Source organism: Mustelus asterias, chromosome 7 (genome assembly GCF_964213995.1).
Source record: "Mustelus asterias chromosome 7, sMusAst1.hap1.1, whole genome shotgun sequence".
Classification (NCBI taxonomy): domain Eukaryota; kingdom Metazoa; phylum Chordata; class Chondrichthyes; order Carcharhiniformes; family Triakidae; genus Mustelus; species Mustelus asterias.
In genome coordinates, this window is record NC_135807.1 from 42754537 (window position 1) to 42772764 (window position 18228).

An 18228-nucleotide genomic window follows, 5' to 3' on the forward strand; every position below is an offset into this window, starting at 1 on the left:
TGAATGGCCAGAAAATTCTAAGCTAGGACTTTGATCCAGTGACAGTGAAGGAACAGCAATTTGAAGTCACAACACCTCTAACTTGATGGGGAACTTGCAGGTGGAATTGCCATGCACCTGCTGCTCGTGTCCTTCTAGGTGGTAGAGATCAAAGGTTTGCAAGGTGGTGTTGAAGGCCTTAACCACTTGGTGTAGTATATCGCTTACACGGTACACATTCTGCCACTGTGTGCTGGTGGCGGGAGGACTGAATGTTGAAGGTGGCGGATGGAATGGAGGTCAAGTGGGCTGCTTTGTCCTGGATGGTGTTGAGTTTCTTGAGTGTTCCTGGATCTGCATTTATCCAGGCAAGTTGAGGTTATTCCATCACACTCCTGACTTGTGCCTTGTAGATGGGAGGCAGGTTTTGAGGACTCAGGAGCTGAATTACTTAGTACAGAATTCCTAGCCTTTGACCTGCTCTTGTAGCCACAGTGTTTAGGTAACTGGTCCCCTTCAGTTTCTGGTCAATGATAATTCACAGGATTTTATTTGTGGGAGATTCAGCAATGATAATGCCATTCAATATTTAGTGGAGCTGGTTAGATTCTCTCTTGTTGGAGATGGTCTTGTATGGCGCAAACATCACTTGCCACTTATCAGCCCAAGCTTAAATGTTGCCTAGATCTTTCTGCATTCAGACAGGAAATGCTTCAGTATGAGTACTGAACATTGTCCAAACATCCCCAATTCATCACTGATGAAGCAGCTGAAGATGGTTGGGCTCAGGATGCCTGCAGCGATCCCTGGGGGAGGTTGGTGGGGGAGGGGGGGGGTTAAGATTATTGGCCTTCAACAACCTTCCTGCAATTTAGAAGTTTTTTTTAAAATTAGGCTCACAGACCTTTGATGACATCCACAGACCCAGCTGCAACTCTTTTAATTACGTTCACAATGAAAAATTACAATCATTGCAAAACATGAAAAATATGGGAAGGCTATCAGCATATTAACATCGAGAGTCTAATTTTGCCTGGAGTTAATAAATAATCTCTCAAGCTGTTCATTGTCTCTTCACATTCCTCTTCACTTTTGGGAGTTCCATGCTGCACCCTGACCTTTACATATGCCATGAATGATTCATTTAAAATGCAGCCGTGATACTGTCTAATTAGATTCATGAAGCAACCTAAGTACCTCATTAGTTTTAACAAGGAATATTTTGGATGTTTAGAAACTAATTTCTATGCAGATTGATGAGCCTATGCTCCAATCACATAATTATTAGATCATTAAGACAATACAGTAATTGTAATTTTAAAACGCAGTCCAAATCACTGTTTAGTAAGACACACTCCATACAGGTGAATGCTCAAGGGGTGCAATTATGAAAAGAAATTGCATCATAGCTTCTGAATTCTTGCGAAGCGTTTCATAATCTGACAGCCTGTAAATAGTGAGGAGGAAGTGGAAGAAGATATTTCCACTAGCCCATTCAAATGTGCAGATGTTTCATGCTTCAGTGTTCTGGGCCTCAGAGAGTGAACACACCCACAACCTCTTGAATTTCACACAAGATTTTTGCATTCCAATATAGGGACACACAGTTCTCTCAAAATGGAGCAGAATGATCAGAAGTTATATCATTCCCTGACAACTTAAATGCAACTGGAAGCAAGTACCTGCTTACTTCACAGTCACAACATTGTATATCCCATGAGGGGAAACATTCAAAATGGGAGACCTGATAACTTAATTTGAGGGTCGAAAAAATCAATTTCAAAAGTAGCCCTTACCAAACACATTAATTAAAAACAAAAGGTTATCGAACTATTTACATGATATTGCACCAGATTTTGTGCTCAAACTAATGGTTACACTAACATCACTTACAGTTATGAAGGAGTAACTTGGACTGAACATGGGCAATTAAGTGTGGGAATCAGAAGGTACTCTCCAAGCTGCCCTGCCCTTCCAGATGTTTCACGATATAGGTACCTGCTCCAGGGACTTACACTGAAACACATGGAGCTAGATTTTCAGCTGACTGGGGTCATACAGTCATAGAGTTTACAGCATGGAAATAGGCCCTTCGGCCCAACTTGTCCATGCCAGGGTGATGTCAGGAGTGGGTGTGCATTAAAAATCACACACTAGGATGGCATGTCTGTCTTCCAATTGCTTTAGGGCATGTTGGAAATTTTTAAGGGAAGATGAGCGGGAGGGGATGTGGTCATTGGGTTAGGGGACGTACGTTTGTCATGTGTTTCTCTGTAAATAAATGCTTATAAATGTTTGCAAAGATTGGCTATAGCTCTCGCCTTCATCACCCGGCTCTCCGAATTTTAACAGAAATAAGCTCCGAGAATCCCATCAGCATATGTTATACACACAACTAAATTCCACCAGAGTATTTGGACAAAGTGCTCACTTCATTGCAGTTTTAATATAAGCCTACTGGTGACACTAATAAATAAACTTTAAAAAAACAAAATCAGAACAGACGAGTGGTTCAATTTTGATTTTGTGCAATGGTGTAAAATGGTAATAAACTTCCATTAGTTTTTCCATTAAGAGAGAATGGATTAAAAAAAGAGGTAAAACGGGCTTCTGATTCACCGTCACCCATTTTACATGACTATATATTCAAAATTACCACCAGTGAAAAGTGGGGCAGGAAAGAAAAGAAAAATACATTATTGCAAATGATTTTGTAATCAGCATTCCCACCTGGGATTTTTAAGAGCTTATGTTCTAGCACTTAAGTCAGGGCATAAACCTGCAGTTATTTCTCTTTTCTCTGCTTCCCTTGTCTTTTTTCAGGGAATGTGATAGCTTTTACATTCACGCCGTTTGATGATTGAAGTACTCATCTGCTTTTTTTATAGCTGCAGGGTGCTGCTAGAATTTGTATGCTAACATTTTTTTTATTGTCTTATTTCCCCACTGTGTTACATTATTTCATTGCAGGAATTTATTATTCTTAATGTATTTTATTTCAAAACTCAATAAAATGTTAATCAAGCTCTCCAAATAGCTCTGTTTGAAGAATGGTTCGGCCCAGGACTCCACTCGGGGTTGCTATTGAGTATCTCCTGCTGGAAAGTGTGCTTGTGTGGGGGAAGGGTGAGGTAGATTTATACAAACTTCGATGTCCCTTCGTGGTCAAACAGCCTCCTGACAATAATACAAAAGCAAAATGCTTCAGATGCTGATAATCTAAAATAAAATCAGAAAATGGTAGAGATATTGAGCAGGCCTCAGAACACCTGTGGAGAGAAGTCAACAGCCGGAATTTCATGTGCAGGCAATGGCCCTATCCCCCAGTTCAAAGTTAGGGTTAGCCCACCGCTGCTTGGACTGGAAGCCCCGAGTTGATTTAACAGCCAGCGACTGTCCAAACAATGCCACTAGGCATGGTGGCCACCACTGGGACTGCAGCCAATCCCTCAAAAGGACTGCCAATGGGGACAGATAAGAAGGTGAGTGTGGGGGCTTCACTGTGGCCAGACTGACAGATCTCAGCAAGGTGATGTGGGGGTTGCCATTGACAGGTGGGAAGGAGGCAGAACATGTGGTGGGAACAGCACCATGGTGGAGGGGCATCCTCCTTAGGGCACAGAATTGTTGTTACCTGCCAATTGGCATAGAGTTAAACAGATTAGAGAATTGAATGGGTGGCTCAAAGAGTACTGTGGGAAGAAGGGGTTTTGATTCTTGGGGTAATGACATCAGAACTCAAAAAAGAATGAGCTATTCCATTGGGGTGGCTTCTATTTGAACTGGGCTGGGACCAGTATCCTTGTCAATTCTGTAAATATGGCTGTGGAAAGGCAGGGTTGGGTTAAGGGAGATTTAGAAATCCAAAGAGAAAGGTCAAGGTATTGGAAAAGTATAGTGATGTGGATAAAGACAAGCAGAGTGGGACAGGAAGCATCAGAGAGTTTAACAAAAAATGGACATAAGTGAATAAGAACAAAGAACAAAGAACAAAGAATAGTACAGCACAGGAAACAGGCCCTTCGGCCCTCCAAGCCTGTGCCGCTCCTTGGTCCAACTAGACCAATCGTTTGTATCCCTCCATTCCCAGGCTGCTCATGTGACTATCCAGGTAAGTCTTAAACGATGTCAGCGTGCCTGCCTCCACCACCCTACTTGGCAGCGCATTCCAGGCCCCCACCACCCTCTGTGTAAAAAACGTCCCTCTGATGTCTGAGTTATACTTCGCCCCTCTCACCTTGAGCCCGTGACCCCTCGTGATCGTCACCTCCGACCTGGGAAAAAGCTTCCCACTGTTCACCCTATCTATACCCTTCATAATCTTGTATACCTCTATTAGATCTCCCCTCATTCTCCGTCTTTCCAAGTAGAACAACCCCAGTCTACCCAATCTCTCCTCATAGCTAAGACCCTCCATACCAGGCAACATCCTGGTAAACCTTCTCTGCACTCTCTCCAATGCCTCCACGTCCTTCTGGTAGTGCGGCGACCAGAACTGGACGCAGTACTCCAAATGTGGCCTAACCAGCGTTCTATACAGCTGCATCATCAGACTCCAGCTTTTATACTCTATACCCCGTCCTATAAAGGCAAGAATAAGGTCATTGAATCATAGAATCCCTACAGTGCAAAAGGAGGCCATTAGGCTCACTGAGCCTTCACCAACAACAATCCCACCCTACCCACTGAAGCCTACATATTTACCCTGCTAGTCCCTCTGACACAATGAGGCAATTTAGCATGGCCTATCAACCTAAACCGCCTATTTTTGGACTGTGGGAGGAAACGCACATAGACATGGGGAGAACGTGGAAACTCCACACAGTCATCTAAGGCCGGAATCAAACCCAAGTCCCTGACGCTGTGAGACAGCTGTGCTAACCACTGTGCCACTCAATGATAGGAATAGAAATAAAAAAATTAAATTAAAGATTCTTTTATCTGAATGCCCGAAGCATCTGTGATGAAATGGGGCAGCACGGTAGCACAGTGGTTAGCACTGATGCTTCACTGGACCAGGTACCCGGGTTCGATTCTCGGCTTGGGTCACTGCCTGTGGGGAGTTTGCATGTTCTCCCCGTGTCTGCGTGGGTTTCTTCCAGGTGCTCCGGTTTCCTCCCACATTCTGAAAGACGTGCTGGTTAGGTGCATTGGCCCGAACAGGTGCCAGACTGTGGCGACTTGGGGAATTTCACAGTAACTTCATTGCAATGTTAATGTAAGCCTCACTTGTGATTAATAAATTATCTTTAACTTTAACTTAACCAAAATAGATGAATTAGTGGCACAAATAGAGGTTTATGATTTAGATCTAATTGCCATGTCAGAAACATGGGATAGAATTCTCCCATGCCCCTGCCGGTAGATTCAGTGGGAGGCACATGGCAGGTTGGTTAAGAAGGTTAAGGCTCATGGGATACAAGGAGAAGTGGCTCGATGGGTGGAGAACTGGCTTGGCCATAGGAGACAGAGGGTAGTGGTCGAAGGGTCTTTTTCCGGCTGGGGGTCTGTGACCAGTGGTGTTCCGCAGGGCTCTGTACTGGGACCTCTGCTATTTGTGATATATATAAATGATTTGGAAGAAGGTGTAACTGGTGTAATCAGCAAGTTTGCGGATGACACAAAGATGGCTGGAATTGCGGATAGCGAAGAGCATTGTCGGGCAATACAGCAGGATATAGATAGGCTGGAAAATTGGGCGGAGAGGTGGCAGATGGAATTTAATCCGGATAAATGCGAAGTGATGCATTTTGGAAGAAATAATGTAGGGAGGAGTTATGCAATAAATGGCAGAGTCATCAGGAATATAGAAACACAGAGGGACCTAGGTGTGCAAGTCCACAAATCCTTGAAGGTGGCAACACAGGTGGAGAAGGTGGTGAAGAAGGCATATGGTATGCTTGCCTTTATAGGACGGGGTATAGAGTATAAAAGCTGGAGTCTGATGATGCAGCTGTATAGAACGCTGGTTAGGCCACATTTGGAGTACTGCGTCCAGTTCTGGTCGCCGCACTACCAGAAGGACGTGGAGGCATTGGAGAGAGTGCAGAGAAGGTTTACCAGGATGTTGCCTGGTATGGAGGGTCTTAGCTATGAGGAGAGATTGGGTAGACTGGGGTTGTTCTCCTTGGAAAGACGGAGAATGAGGGGAGATCTAATAGAGGTATACAAGATTATGAAGGGTATAGATAGGGTGAACAGTGGGAAGCTTTTTCCCAGGTCGGAGGTGACGATCACGAGGGGTCACGGGCTCAAGGTGAGAGGGGCGAAGTATAACTCAGACATCAGAGGGACGTTTTTTACACAGAGGGTGGTGGGGGCCTGGAATGCGCTGCCAAGTAGGGTGGTGGAGGCAGGCACGCTGACATCGTTTAAGACTTACCTGGATAGTCACATGAGCAGCCTGGGAATGGAGGGATACAAACGATTGGTCTAGTTGGACCAAGGAGCGGCACAGGCTTGGAGGGCCGAAGGGCCTGTTTCCTGTGCTGTACTGTTCTTTGTTCTTTGTTCTTTGAGGCAGGGAGAGGGAAAATTCAGTGGGAGGCCCAAAATTTGACTTTACGCTGGCATCAATTTCACACGGGATCTTCCGCCAGTATCCACCATGGCAGATCGGGAAACCTGCTGGAGGCCAGCACAGACCTCATTTGCATCCCTGGGAAAGGTTGCATCTCATCATCCCCTTTGAATGCTGGTTACTGCTGCTGTTAAACAGATCCATGTTAGGCTGGATAGGACATCAGACCTGCCCCGAATATGGCGCAAAACACCCGGTTGCATAAGTACTGAGGTTGGGGCTGGAAGATTTGGCATGTTTTCCCACTGACCTTGTAGCGGGAAATACTCCATGTTTCCACCCCACCACGAGACTTAGGGTCGGATTCTCTGACCTTGTCCACAGCTGGATGCTTCGGTCCCGCTGCAGTGAATGGAGATTTGGCTGAGTGTTAAATTCTCTGTTCTTGTTGACAGTGGTGGCAAGATGTGAATGGCCAGAGAATTAGCCCCAGGGTAGTAGAATTCTGCCCATGGTTACAAGGTGATAAAGTTTGGAAAATAAATATTCCAAGGTTCACAATATTTCAGAAAGGCAGACAGAATGGCATAGGAGGTGGTGTAGCCCTTATAGTAAAGGATGACATAAGGAGATTAGTGAGAAAGGATCTGGCCAAGGTGGGCACCAGCGGAAGATCGCCTGTGAAATTGACACCAGCGTAAAACCGAATTTTGGGCCTCTTGCCAAATTTTCCCTTACCCTGCCTGCTACTGGACTCATTGACAAGGGCATGGGAGAATTCTGGCCCATCTAATGGCGATTAGATCTAAATAAGGGCTCATGGATTTGGAGGTAATATATTAACATGAACAGAGGATTGGTTAGCAGGGCTTTTTCAAATTGGCAGGCTGTGACTAGCGGAGTGCCACAAAGATCAGTGCTGCAGGGCAAGGGGGGGTGGCTTGGCTTAGCTATTTACAATCTACATTAATGACTCAGATGAAGGGACAGAGAGTAACATATCTAAGTTTACCGATGACATCAAACTAGGTGGAAAGGTAAGCTCTGGGGAGGACACAGAGAGGCTGAAAAGAGATATAGACCGATTAGGTGAGTGGCTGACAAAATGGCAGATGGAGTTTAACATAGGGAAGTATGAAGTTATTCACTTTGGTTGTAAGAATAAAAAAGCAGAATATTTTTTAAAAGGCGTTGATGTTCGAAGAGACTTGGAATGCAGAAAGATAGCATATTAGGAAGATAAATGGCATGTTGGCTTTTATTGCAAGAGGATTGGAGTATAGGAATGAAGAAACCTTACTACAGTTGCACAGGTTTTTGCTTAGAATGCATCTGGGTTACTGTGTGCAGTTTTGGTCTCCACATTTAAGAAAAGAAATTGTATTGCAGGTGATACAGCGAAGGTTCACTAAATTGGTCTCTGAGATGAGGGGGATCTTACAATGAGAGGTTGAGAAAATTGGGCTTATATTTTTTGGAGTTTGGAAGAATAAAAGGTGATCTCATTGAAACCTACCTTCTAAAGGGGCTAGATAGGGTGGACACAGAGAGATTGTTTCCACTGGTTAGGGAATCTAAAACACGGGGCCACAGTCTCAGGATAAGGGGCTGATCATTTAGGACTGAGATGAGGAGGCATTTTTTCACTTAAAGGATCGTGAATCTTTGGAATTCTCTACCCAGGGGAGTGTGGATGCTCCATTGTTGAATATATTCAAGGCTGAAATAGACAAAGATGCAGGCAGGAAAATGGAGTTGAAGCTCAAGATCGGCCATGATGGTACTGAATGGAGGAGCAGACTCGACAGGCCATTGCTCTGCTCCTGCTCCTACTTCTTAGGATCCCTGAACAGGAGCCAGCCCCAGCCCCCAACAAGACTGACAGAGTTAGCTGGAGTCTTCACCATATGGCATGAGCCTCCCACATAACCAGTAAAACATCAGCAGTGGTGGGTGCAGACCCTTAAGTGGTCATTAAATGGCTAATAGGTCACAGATGTGGAAATGGTGGACAGAATTTAATGCCTTACCCAGGGGTGAATTTGGCAGGCAGGGGCATTTCATCAGATGGAAGGGTGGCAGTGGAGGTCCCACCAAAGTCAACTACGGGCGGGTGAGAAAATCGCCACGTGGGAATCAAACAACAGACCCAATTTGTGTTCCAGGCCGGAGAGGGTGGGAGGGGCAGGGATGGCAGGGGGCTTCCCTTGCTCAAAGGCATTCGGTGCCTGATTGCAGAACCCGACATCAGGAAGTGGAGGGGGTTGGCCACCCCTACGCCCTTGTTGCTGACCCTGCCCCCACCTGCGCTGTTGCTGCCTACATGCAGGACAGCCGAGCTCTGACTGGCCAGCAGTTCTCAGAGGGTTTGGGGTTTCCACCCCTGAAGTTCTTGGTCCCAGAGATGGCCCGCCATTGGCCGCTTAAGTGCCTGATTGTTACTTAATTTAGTGGTCCTTCCCAAAAGGAGGTGACACTGGTTCTCCAACTCACAGATGAGGCCCCGTCGGCCGTGTTGAGTACTTCCCAATGATGCTGTTTCTCTTGCCACAGAAGATTCTAGACCTGCTGAGTATTATCAGTATTTTCTGTTTTTCATAGCTGGCTGACATTCTTGGCTCACAGATGAGGAATGGTCATGTGCAAGAGATAAAGCAGGGTGCGTGGCAACTCAGGAACTCAGCAGATGTTGCACTTTCAAAATTCTGAGCTATGCCTTTGTTCCTTTAGCTTCGACCAAATTGCTTCATTTCAGATACCTGAGAAAACCCTCTTTTGTAAATCACAGAACAGGCAAACGCCAAATCAGAAACAGAAGCAGAGATTGTCAGCTGTAATTCTGGGCATTCATTCCTGGGCAAAACAAGAATCTCAAACAGGATGTGATTTAAACTTTACGGTAACAAAAGAGGAGAACACTAAATAGGAAGGTCAGATGCAGCCGTAAGAAAGTACAAAATGTACAATTTGCACATAGACTTTTGAAATTAAGAGCAGTTTGACCTAATGTCAAAAAACCGGACTTCAGGCTGTCGGTGGGGGGGGGATCTGAAATGAGAAACGTGCTTTCCCAAACCTTGTTCAATTTCACAAAGTATTTGAGATTTAGGAGGCGTTTTAAGGAAACTGAACAGAGACTCAAGCTGAAAGAGCATGGCTGCCATCAGGGGTTGAAAGAATTGGAGAGAAGACAGGCTAGCACTGAGATAAAGTTGAACTGGGGCTTTAAGTGTCTAAAATTTGTAAGATGAAGCCCAGCAAAGCAGGAAACGAGTCCACCAGGTTTAAGGTTTAAGCTAAGGAGGCAATGCAGTGCAATGAACTTTGATTTCAACTCAGTGGAAATACAAAATGGAAAAAGAATGCGCACTCATATAATTTATGAATAAGATGTCCAAAACTATAATACTGATAAAATAGAGAAAGAAAAGAAAGTAGTGACAGAATTGGATTTGTTACAAGGCTAAATGTGATAGAAGAATCTCCTAATTATATACCACAATTCAGAAACTCACATCGAGATAGCATTTGCTTATTTATTCATACATTCCTCATTCCTGGACTCTCCAGTTGAAAAGCTCTCTCAATGTTATTTTTCAGCCAACCACTAGAGGATGTGTTAACATAAGTCTAGGGGGAGTTCGATTCATTTTTTAAAAAGGCTGTCGTCCCATAATCACCCTCACATAACACAATGTGAGTAATAACAGAATAGCATTAGCTGTTCTGATGGGGGAAACTGGTGACAAGCCTTCTTGGTGACAAGTCACAAGTAACTGCAATGAAGTTACTGTGAAAAGCCTTTAGTTGCCACACTTCAGCAGTTATTTGGGAGTACTGAGGGAGAATTTAACATGGCCAATGCACCCAACCAGCTTCGGACTTGTGGAAGGAAACTGGAGCACTCGGAGGAAACCCATGCAGACACGGGGAGAATGTGCAGACTCCGCATAGACAGTGACCCAAGCCGGGAATCGAACAGGGCTCCCTGGCGCTGTGAGGCAGCAGTGCTAACCACTGTGTTTTGTCCATGCCTTGGGAAGTCGTGGAAGAGGGGGAGGGAAAGAAAGATATTAATGTTACCTACATAAACGAATATCTCAACTATCTAAAGAATGATTAAACAAGACCCTAGAGTTCAGATTTGATTCCTGAGCTGTATTAGCTGTATAAAGAAGGTAGTACCACAATTGGTTTCAGCCTTCTGAGCTAGGGAATGGAAAATCGATTCCCTATTCCTGGCTGCTATCCCCTCCTGGAAAGATATAAACATTGGCTGAGATCAAGATCAGCCTCACCTGTGGTGTCTGTTGCTGTGGTCAAATAGTCTTCTGAGCCAGACTGTCAAGGCTGACACATGAAGAACTGATATTTGGGCAAGACAACTGAAGGCACGGCAGCCAGTGGAAAAGTGAATAAAATCAGGCATGTGCAAACTGCCAGAATTGGAGGAGCGAAGAAAACTTGAAGCAGGCAGTGCACTTGAAACTCTATGCCAGAGAAAAGGAGAGAAAAATGGTAGAAATAAACAACAATGACTTGCATTTATTTAGAACCTTTTAATGTAGTAAAAAAAAAATCCAAAGTGCTTGGCAAGGAGTGGTGAGAAAAATCACGGATATGTAAAATGCCAGGATCAGAGCAGTGCAGAGATCTTAGAGGCTTGTAGAGTTGGGAGGTTACAGAGCTAAGTAGAGATACTTGGTAATGGAGAGAATATGGGGAAGCAAGCTGAATTCAATGGTTAGCAAGTTTGCAGATGACACCAAGATTGGTGGCATAGTGGACAGTGAAGAAAGTTATCTTCGACTGCAACGGGATCTTGATCAATTGGGCCAGTGGGCTGACGAATGGCAAATGGAGTTTAATTTAGACAAATGCGAGGTGATGCATTTTGGTAGATTGAACCAGGGTAGGACTTACTCAGTTAATGGTAGGGCGTTGGGGAGAGTTACAGAACAAAGAGATCTAGGGGTACATGTTCATAGCTCCTTGAAAGTGGAGTCACAGGTAGACAGAATGGTGAAGAAGGCATTTGGCATGCTTGGTTTCATCGGTCAGAACATTGAATGCAGGAGTTGAGACGTCTTGTTGAAGTTGTACAAGACATTGGTAAGGCCACACTTGGAATACTGTGTGCCGTTTTGGTCACCCTATTATAAAAAGGATATTATTAAACTCGAAAGAGTGCAGAAAAGATTTACTAGGATGCTATCGGGACTTGATGGTTTGAGTTATAAGGAGAGGCTGGATAGACTGGGACTTTTTTCTCTGGAGCGTAGGAGAGATCTTATAGAGATCTATAAAATAATGAGGGGCACAGATCAGCTAGGTAGTCAATATCTTTTCCCAAAAGTAGGGGAGTCTAAAACTAGGGGGCATAGGTTTAAGGTGAGAGGGGAGAGATACAAAAGTGTCCAGAGGGGCAATTTTTTCACACAGAGGGTGGTGAGTGTCTGGAACAAGCTGCCAGAGGTAGGAGTAGAGGCAGGTACAATGTTGTCTTTTAAAAAGCATTTAGATAGTTACATGGGTAAGATGGGTATAGAGGGATATGGGCCAAATGCAGGCAATTGGGATTAGCTGAGGGGTTTAAAAAAAAAGGGCGGCATGGACAAGTTGGGCCAAAGGGCCTGTTTCCATGCTGTAAACCTCTATGACTCTATGACTAACTCAGGGTCAAATAGAAAAAAGGAAGATTGCTACCACTTTGGTTCAGCCCCAGAAATCAGCATGGCAGAGTGTCGGTGACTGGGAAATGGCGTTTCTGCGGGGAGAAGAAATTCCTGCTCAACCAGTGAAAGATTTTTGTTGGGTTTTTGCTGTATTTTTCCCTAAAGATGGTGGGATGGGGATGGTTTGGGTTTAGAATCATCATAGAATCCCTGTAGTGCAGAAGGAGGCCATTCGGCCCATCTGCATTGACCACAATCCCACATAGGCCCTATCCCTATAACTCTACATATTTACCCTACTAAACCCCTGACACTAAGGGGCAATTTAGCATGGCCAATCAACCTAATCTGCACATCTTTGGACTGTGGGAGGAAACCGGAGCACCTAATAGAACATAGAACATAGAACATTACAGCGCAGAACAGGCCCTTCGGCCCACGATGTTGCACCGACCAGTTAAAAAAAAACTGTGACCCTCCAACCTAAACCAATTTCTTTTCGTCCATGAACCTATCTACGGATCTCTTAAACGCCCCCAAACTAGGCGCATTTACTACTGATGCTGGCAGGGCATTCCAATCCCTCACCTGGAGGAAACCCACGCAGACACGGGGAGAATGTGCAAACTCCACACAGACAGTGACCCAAGCCGGGAATTGAACCCGGGTCCCTGGCGCTGTGAGGCAGCAGTACTAACCACTGTGCCACCCGTTTGATCCCATGTCTGTGCTGAATGTAACTTGAATGTCATTTGTCCTTAAAGTGCATTGCATTTCAATGTTGAAATGTTTGTCTATTGGAAGTTTTGCATTAAACCTAATAAACCATTCCTATAAGTCTCAGCAAATCATTTAATTTGACACGTATTACATACCACAATCCTCAAATCACGAGTGGTGTTCTCTGGGATTGTTATTTGATATTCTTCTTGCTCCCACTGGGGTGGTTGGTTATGTATATTAGTGATGGTAACTGTTAGCTCTACGCTGCTGCTTCGATTGCCCCCGTCTGTCGCTATTATTTGACGACTGATGTGAGCGATCTAGAACACAAAAGACACGCCAAGAACCGATAATGATTTGATCGAATCAGAGATACTTTTAATTAGCACGGAATATGTAATCAGGTCCCTAAACACGTCAACAAATTATTCTCTATTATAGGCAGGCCACAGTCATAAAATCCTTGGCAGAGATACAATTTCTTTCAATCATTTACATTTAATTTAGCAATTCCTGTGTGATCAACGGGAATGACATTCGCAAGAAAAAGGCAGAATGCAAAAAGTATGAAATGGAGCTCCAATGCCTTGTAACTTGCAAACAAAATAAAAAATAAATTGAATAACAGAAATATGCAACTGATTTTATTATTTTGAAGCAATACAGACCTCATACTCTTACCTGAGAAATGGGATGGTTGACATAAATCCAGCCTGTGCTGGGACTGATCTGGAAGTACTCTGGTTGCTGCCGAGATATAGAATAAGTGATGACTGCATTGATTCCATGGTCATCATCATGAGCTGCTGCACGTAGGAAACTGGTGCCAACTGGTGTGTCTTCACGCAAGTAATCTGAGGGCAGAAAATAAACTGTTTGATCCAATGTATTTGTTTGCTACTTCTTAAAATTGTGTTTTAGCTTGAGCATTCCTCCTCATCTCGTTTATAATTACAACATGGCACGGTGGCACAGGGGTATCGCTGTTGCCTCACAGCGCCAGGGACCCGGATTCAATTCCAGCCTCGGGTGACTGTCTGTGTGGAGTCTGCACATTCTCCCTGTGTCTGCATGGGTTTCCTCCGGGTACTCCGGTTTCCTCCCACAGTTCAAAGATGTGTGGGTTAGATGGATTGGCCATGCTGAACTACCCCTTAGTGTCCTAAAATGTGCAGGTTAGATGGTTTAGCCATGGTAAATGCACGGGATTATGGGGATAAGGCGGGGGGAAGGCCTGAGTAAGATACTCTGTCAAAGACTCGAGGCAGACCCGATGGGCTGAATGGCCTCCTTCTGCACTGTAGGAATTCTATGATGTTATGATCATTAGGTTGTACTCACTTCAACACGGCCTCCCTGTTGGAGTACGATGGCATGTTATGTTTGTACTGAGCTGGGGATGGATTTGTGAAAAGTAGCCCCAATACTGACAAGATTCCCTGATTGTGTACACCCTGCATTTCTTTAATGCTGCCAAGACACCAAGTGAAGGCCAGGTAATTCTCTACATGAAAGGTGGAAACATTAGAGGGAGGGGTCGCTCTCCTGACCTCTGGGCCATCAGGACGGAAGAGGATACAGAATCACGAGTAAAGTAATGTGTCTCTGTGAATGTTCACATGATATGTTGTACAGTGGGGCAAAACCAAGGGAGAGAAAGAAAAGCCAGCAATGGATTGATGCAAGTTTCCAGTATGGAAACAAACCACACAGACCAAGAGAGTCCTTGATTTCATCCCAAGCAAGTGCTGATCTTAACCAGAGCAACAGTTGGGATGTAATGATTTAGCTCAGTATCATTGGCACAAAGAAAGGAACAACAATCACTGTTTGTAGGCACATCTGAAAAACATTGACAGCTGGGGCAGATGCAGGAAGGGAAAGTATATGTTGACCCATAGCCCAAGAATCAGCGTCTTCAGTCAAGGAGAGAAGGAAAAGAGCATCACTTATTGAGAAGTGGGAGCGCACTTCCAAATTATATGCCTGTTTTGCAATGTTTAAAATTATTCAGTGCGCTTAATATTAACTTAGCTGCCCAAACAGAAGCGACAGCGTAAAAAAGCTGCTTTATTTCAGATCCAGAATTAATTGTGCCAGTGAGAGTCACAGAGAAAAGAGTCGGAGATTGTTCACTTGCGAGAGAAACAGGGCCCAAGGGAGAGGAAATTACAGGAGCATAACACTGGTTATTGCAGAGGAGTTCAATACTGTTATTACATCAAAGAAATCAGACACATCATGGAGCCAATTATTGGTGGGTTGAGTCCAGTGTTTGATGCTTACATTGGTAACGGCTGTTCTCAAACTTTGGGTCATTATCATTTTCGTCAGCTATAAGTATGATCAGTTGACAAATGCCAATCAGGGGCTCCTGGGCCTGGTCCGTCGCTGTCACTGACACAGTATATTCTCGCTGATTCTCTCTATCGAAACTCTGCGTTGTCGTAATAGATCCTACAAAGGAATTTTTTAAAAATTAACCAGCATCTAAGCATTTTATGAATTCTTCTACTCATTCAAAGTAAATCCACGATGTTTAGAGGTACAGCTGTTCCAGATCCTAACAAATTTTTCTCCTCATTTCCCCTCCATTTCTTTAGCCAATGATTGTGGTTAGCACTGCTGCCTCACAGCGACAGGGACCCGGGTTCAATTCCCTGCTTGGGTCACTGTCTGTGCGGAGTCTGCATGTTTTCCCCCTATCTGCGTGGGTTTCCTCCGGGTGCTCTGGCTTCCTCCCACAGTCCGAAAGGCGTGCTGGTTAGGTGCATTGGCCTTGCTAAATTCTCCCTCAGTGTACCCGAACAGGTGCCGGAGTGTGGCCTACTCGTGACTAATAAATAAACTTTACTCAACTTTACTTATTTACTTTAAATCTTTGACCTCGAATTATTGATCCACTCTAAAGCAGAAACATCAACTGTAATAATTCTATCCTGTCTAAATAAGTTAAACAGGTCACAGTAAGAGAGTGTTGTAGTTTTAAATTGTTTTAAGTGCATAGTGCTGTTCTCACCTTCTCTCTTCACAGATCTCCGATCAGGAAGGTGCGGCCAGAACTGCGGATGAAACAACCCTGCTTGGTGATAATCAGGGCAAGCTGCATTCTCCCAGCTTGGAAGATCATTAAATTTCCCCTGTCTGATTACTGTATGTTGCAGACTATAAAGTTGTACAGTCAAAGGTAAGTGCGCTGAGAGGAATACCAGACTGTTTTCATTTTTTAAAAGAACTATCATTTATCCCATTAACCATTAAACTGAACTTTGCACTCCAATATTTGAGTAACTGGAACTATTTTTCTATATGGTACTAACAAATTGAATAGAAAATCCACAAGTCACTGCAGCTTCTATTCAGCCAGAAGAAACATCTTATGAGTGCATTTCTTGAAATTCATCAGTGACCTTCCCAGATGTTCAGAATTCAAAAGCATCCATTTTTTGAGAAGACTTAAGCGAGCAGTGATTTGTCTAAGAGTTCCTGCTGCATTAATCACAACTTCAAGAACTTGTAGTTCAGATTGGATTAGTTTGGTTTACTTTCAATTCAGATTATCTATTTGTGTTTTTACTGCGATGTTACTGAGCAGCACACTCACCGGTGTCTGAGTTAATGTGGAAACCCGGAGTAACTCCATCTCGAATCATGAGTCCATATTTCACCTGTCCATTCACTCCAAGATCAGCATCATAGGCCTTGACTTGGAGTACAAATGTTCCAGGGGGTTGGTTTTCCAGCACACAGGCATCTTCGCTATACTTTAGGCACTGAAATTGAATCAGATACACAGGGATGCATGAAACTTTCATACAAAACTATATCGCTTTTGTACCTCCAGCTCTGATGTGACTGAGCTGTAAGGAATTTGATAAAAGGGAAATAACAGATTGAGCAGGTCAAGGTTGGCGAGGGACTCGCAGTAAAATAATGGGGTTGATTTAAGGAACCAGTTTGCTTATTTTGATTTGCTTTAAATTAAGTGATACTTTGCTCTCATTTGCTTGGAATATATTTGAAAAAAAAACCTGAAGATTTAATTATTTAAATAACTGTTTCAGTTACCTCAAAGTGAGCTGTTATCCTCCCCCTCTCAATCAGCTATAGCAACAATGACAGTGAGCCGAACACATATCTCAATGGGATCAGGCTGCAATTGGGTCGGAATGTGCTTTGAAATTATAATTCTGACTAGTCTACTGTAAGTTATATCTATGTCTCATTAAAAATCCGATCTTTGTACTCATTACATGGCTCATTTTGTTATCTGTTGTGTGTCAAATTTTTCCGCTATTCATACTAGGAAACCAGTTGCAGACTGTTAGAGGGCGCTACTGCACATGCACCCCCATCTCCCAGTGCACTGTGTACAGTGTGCGCACAGTGCATTGGGAGATTGTCACTCCCCCCACCCCTCCAGACACCACACCCCCACCCCCCTGATCACACCCCTGATTGAGACCCCTCCTGATCGTGCCCCTCCCCCCCCCGATCGTGGCCCCCCACGATTCCCCGCCTGATCGTGGTCTCCCCCAATCGACCCCCTGCCCTCCTCCACCTGCCTGTCGCTGCCCACCCCCCTGGCCAATCATCACTGGCCAATCATTTGTGGTGAACCGGTAAGATTGCCCCCTTCAATCTTTAGCATTTTAAGGCATAAGATTTATTTTCAATTTAAGGAAGTATATTCTTTACTTCCTTCTTGGAAGTAAGATATTTTTATTAGTGACATTAGACCATGACATTTACAAGCCAAGAGGTTCTCATTTGCTGTTTCTAAGGGCTTCATTTACTGCCCAACTCGTGCCTGTTAAAATAGCGTTGGGTGCTAATTTACCCTGCCTACGGGCAAGGTAAATAATCCCACATGACCCATTCTCATTGAGCACTGGAGGTTTCTCAGAAATATGTTTTCTCAGAATAATTTTTATATATTTTTTTGGTTTGTTCCCCAGCTGCAAAAGAACAGTCAGTGGATCAGTTTCTTAAATGTTGCTCTGTAACCATCTGTGACCTTGTGTGTTAACTCAAGCTAAAGATAACATCACTCTTCCATTTCCATGTCTTGTTGAGAGTTTATTTCAATAATAAAAGGAATCATTACACTCCCGTTGAAACTTTATACAGCAATGTTAGCTCAGGCTATTCAAAGTTTCTCCCAATTTGCAGGATTCTTGATCCAGGAGTAACTCTGATTCATACATGAGCCAGGATTTTTTGGATGGAAGGGTTTCCGTTCCCACCATCTGAAGATTTGGTGACGAACACTTTGCCATCAATACTGGCTGCCCAGCACCATTTAACACTTCAGCAAGCGTTAATTGACTG

At 44.0% G+C, this 18228-nt stretch overlaps 1 protein-coding gene across 1 annotated transcript in view; it reads right to left on the minus strand.

Moving 5' to 3' along the window:
• LOC144496048 (neural-cadherin) overlaps window positions 1–18228 on the minus strand; it is a 275008-nt gene that overhangs the window by 76543 nt on the left and 180237 nt on the right. The window contains exons 9-12 of the mRNA XM_078216999.1: window positions 16502–16670; window positions 15184–15354; window positions 13579–13751; window positions 13050–13217 (exon numbers count right to left, since the gene is read on the minus strand). Coding sequence (XP_078073125.1) covers window positions 13050–13217; window positions 13579–13751; window positions 15184–15354; window positions 16502–16670 — 681 coding nt within the window. The remainder of the gene's footprint in view (window positions 1–13049; window positions 13218–13578; window positions 13752–15183; window positions 15355–16501; window positions 16671–18228) is intronic.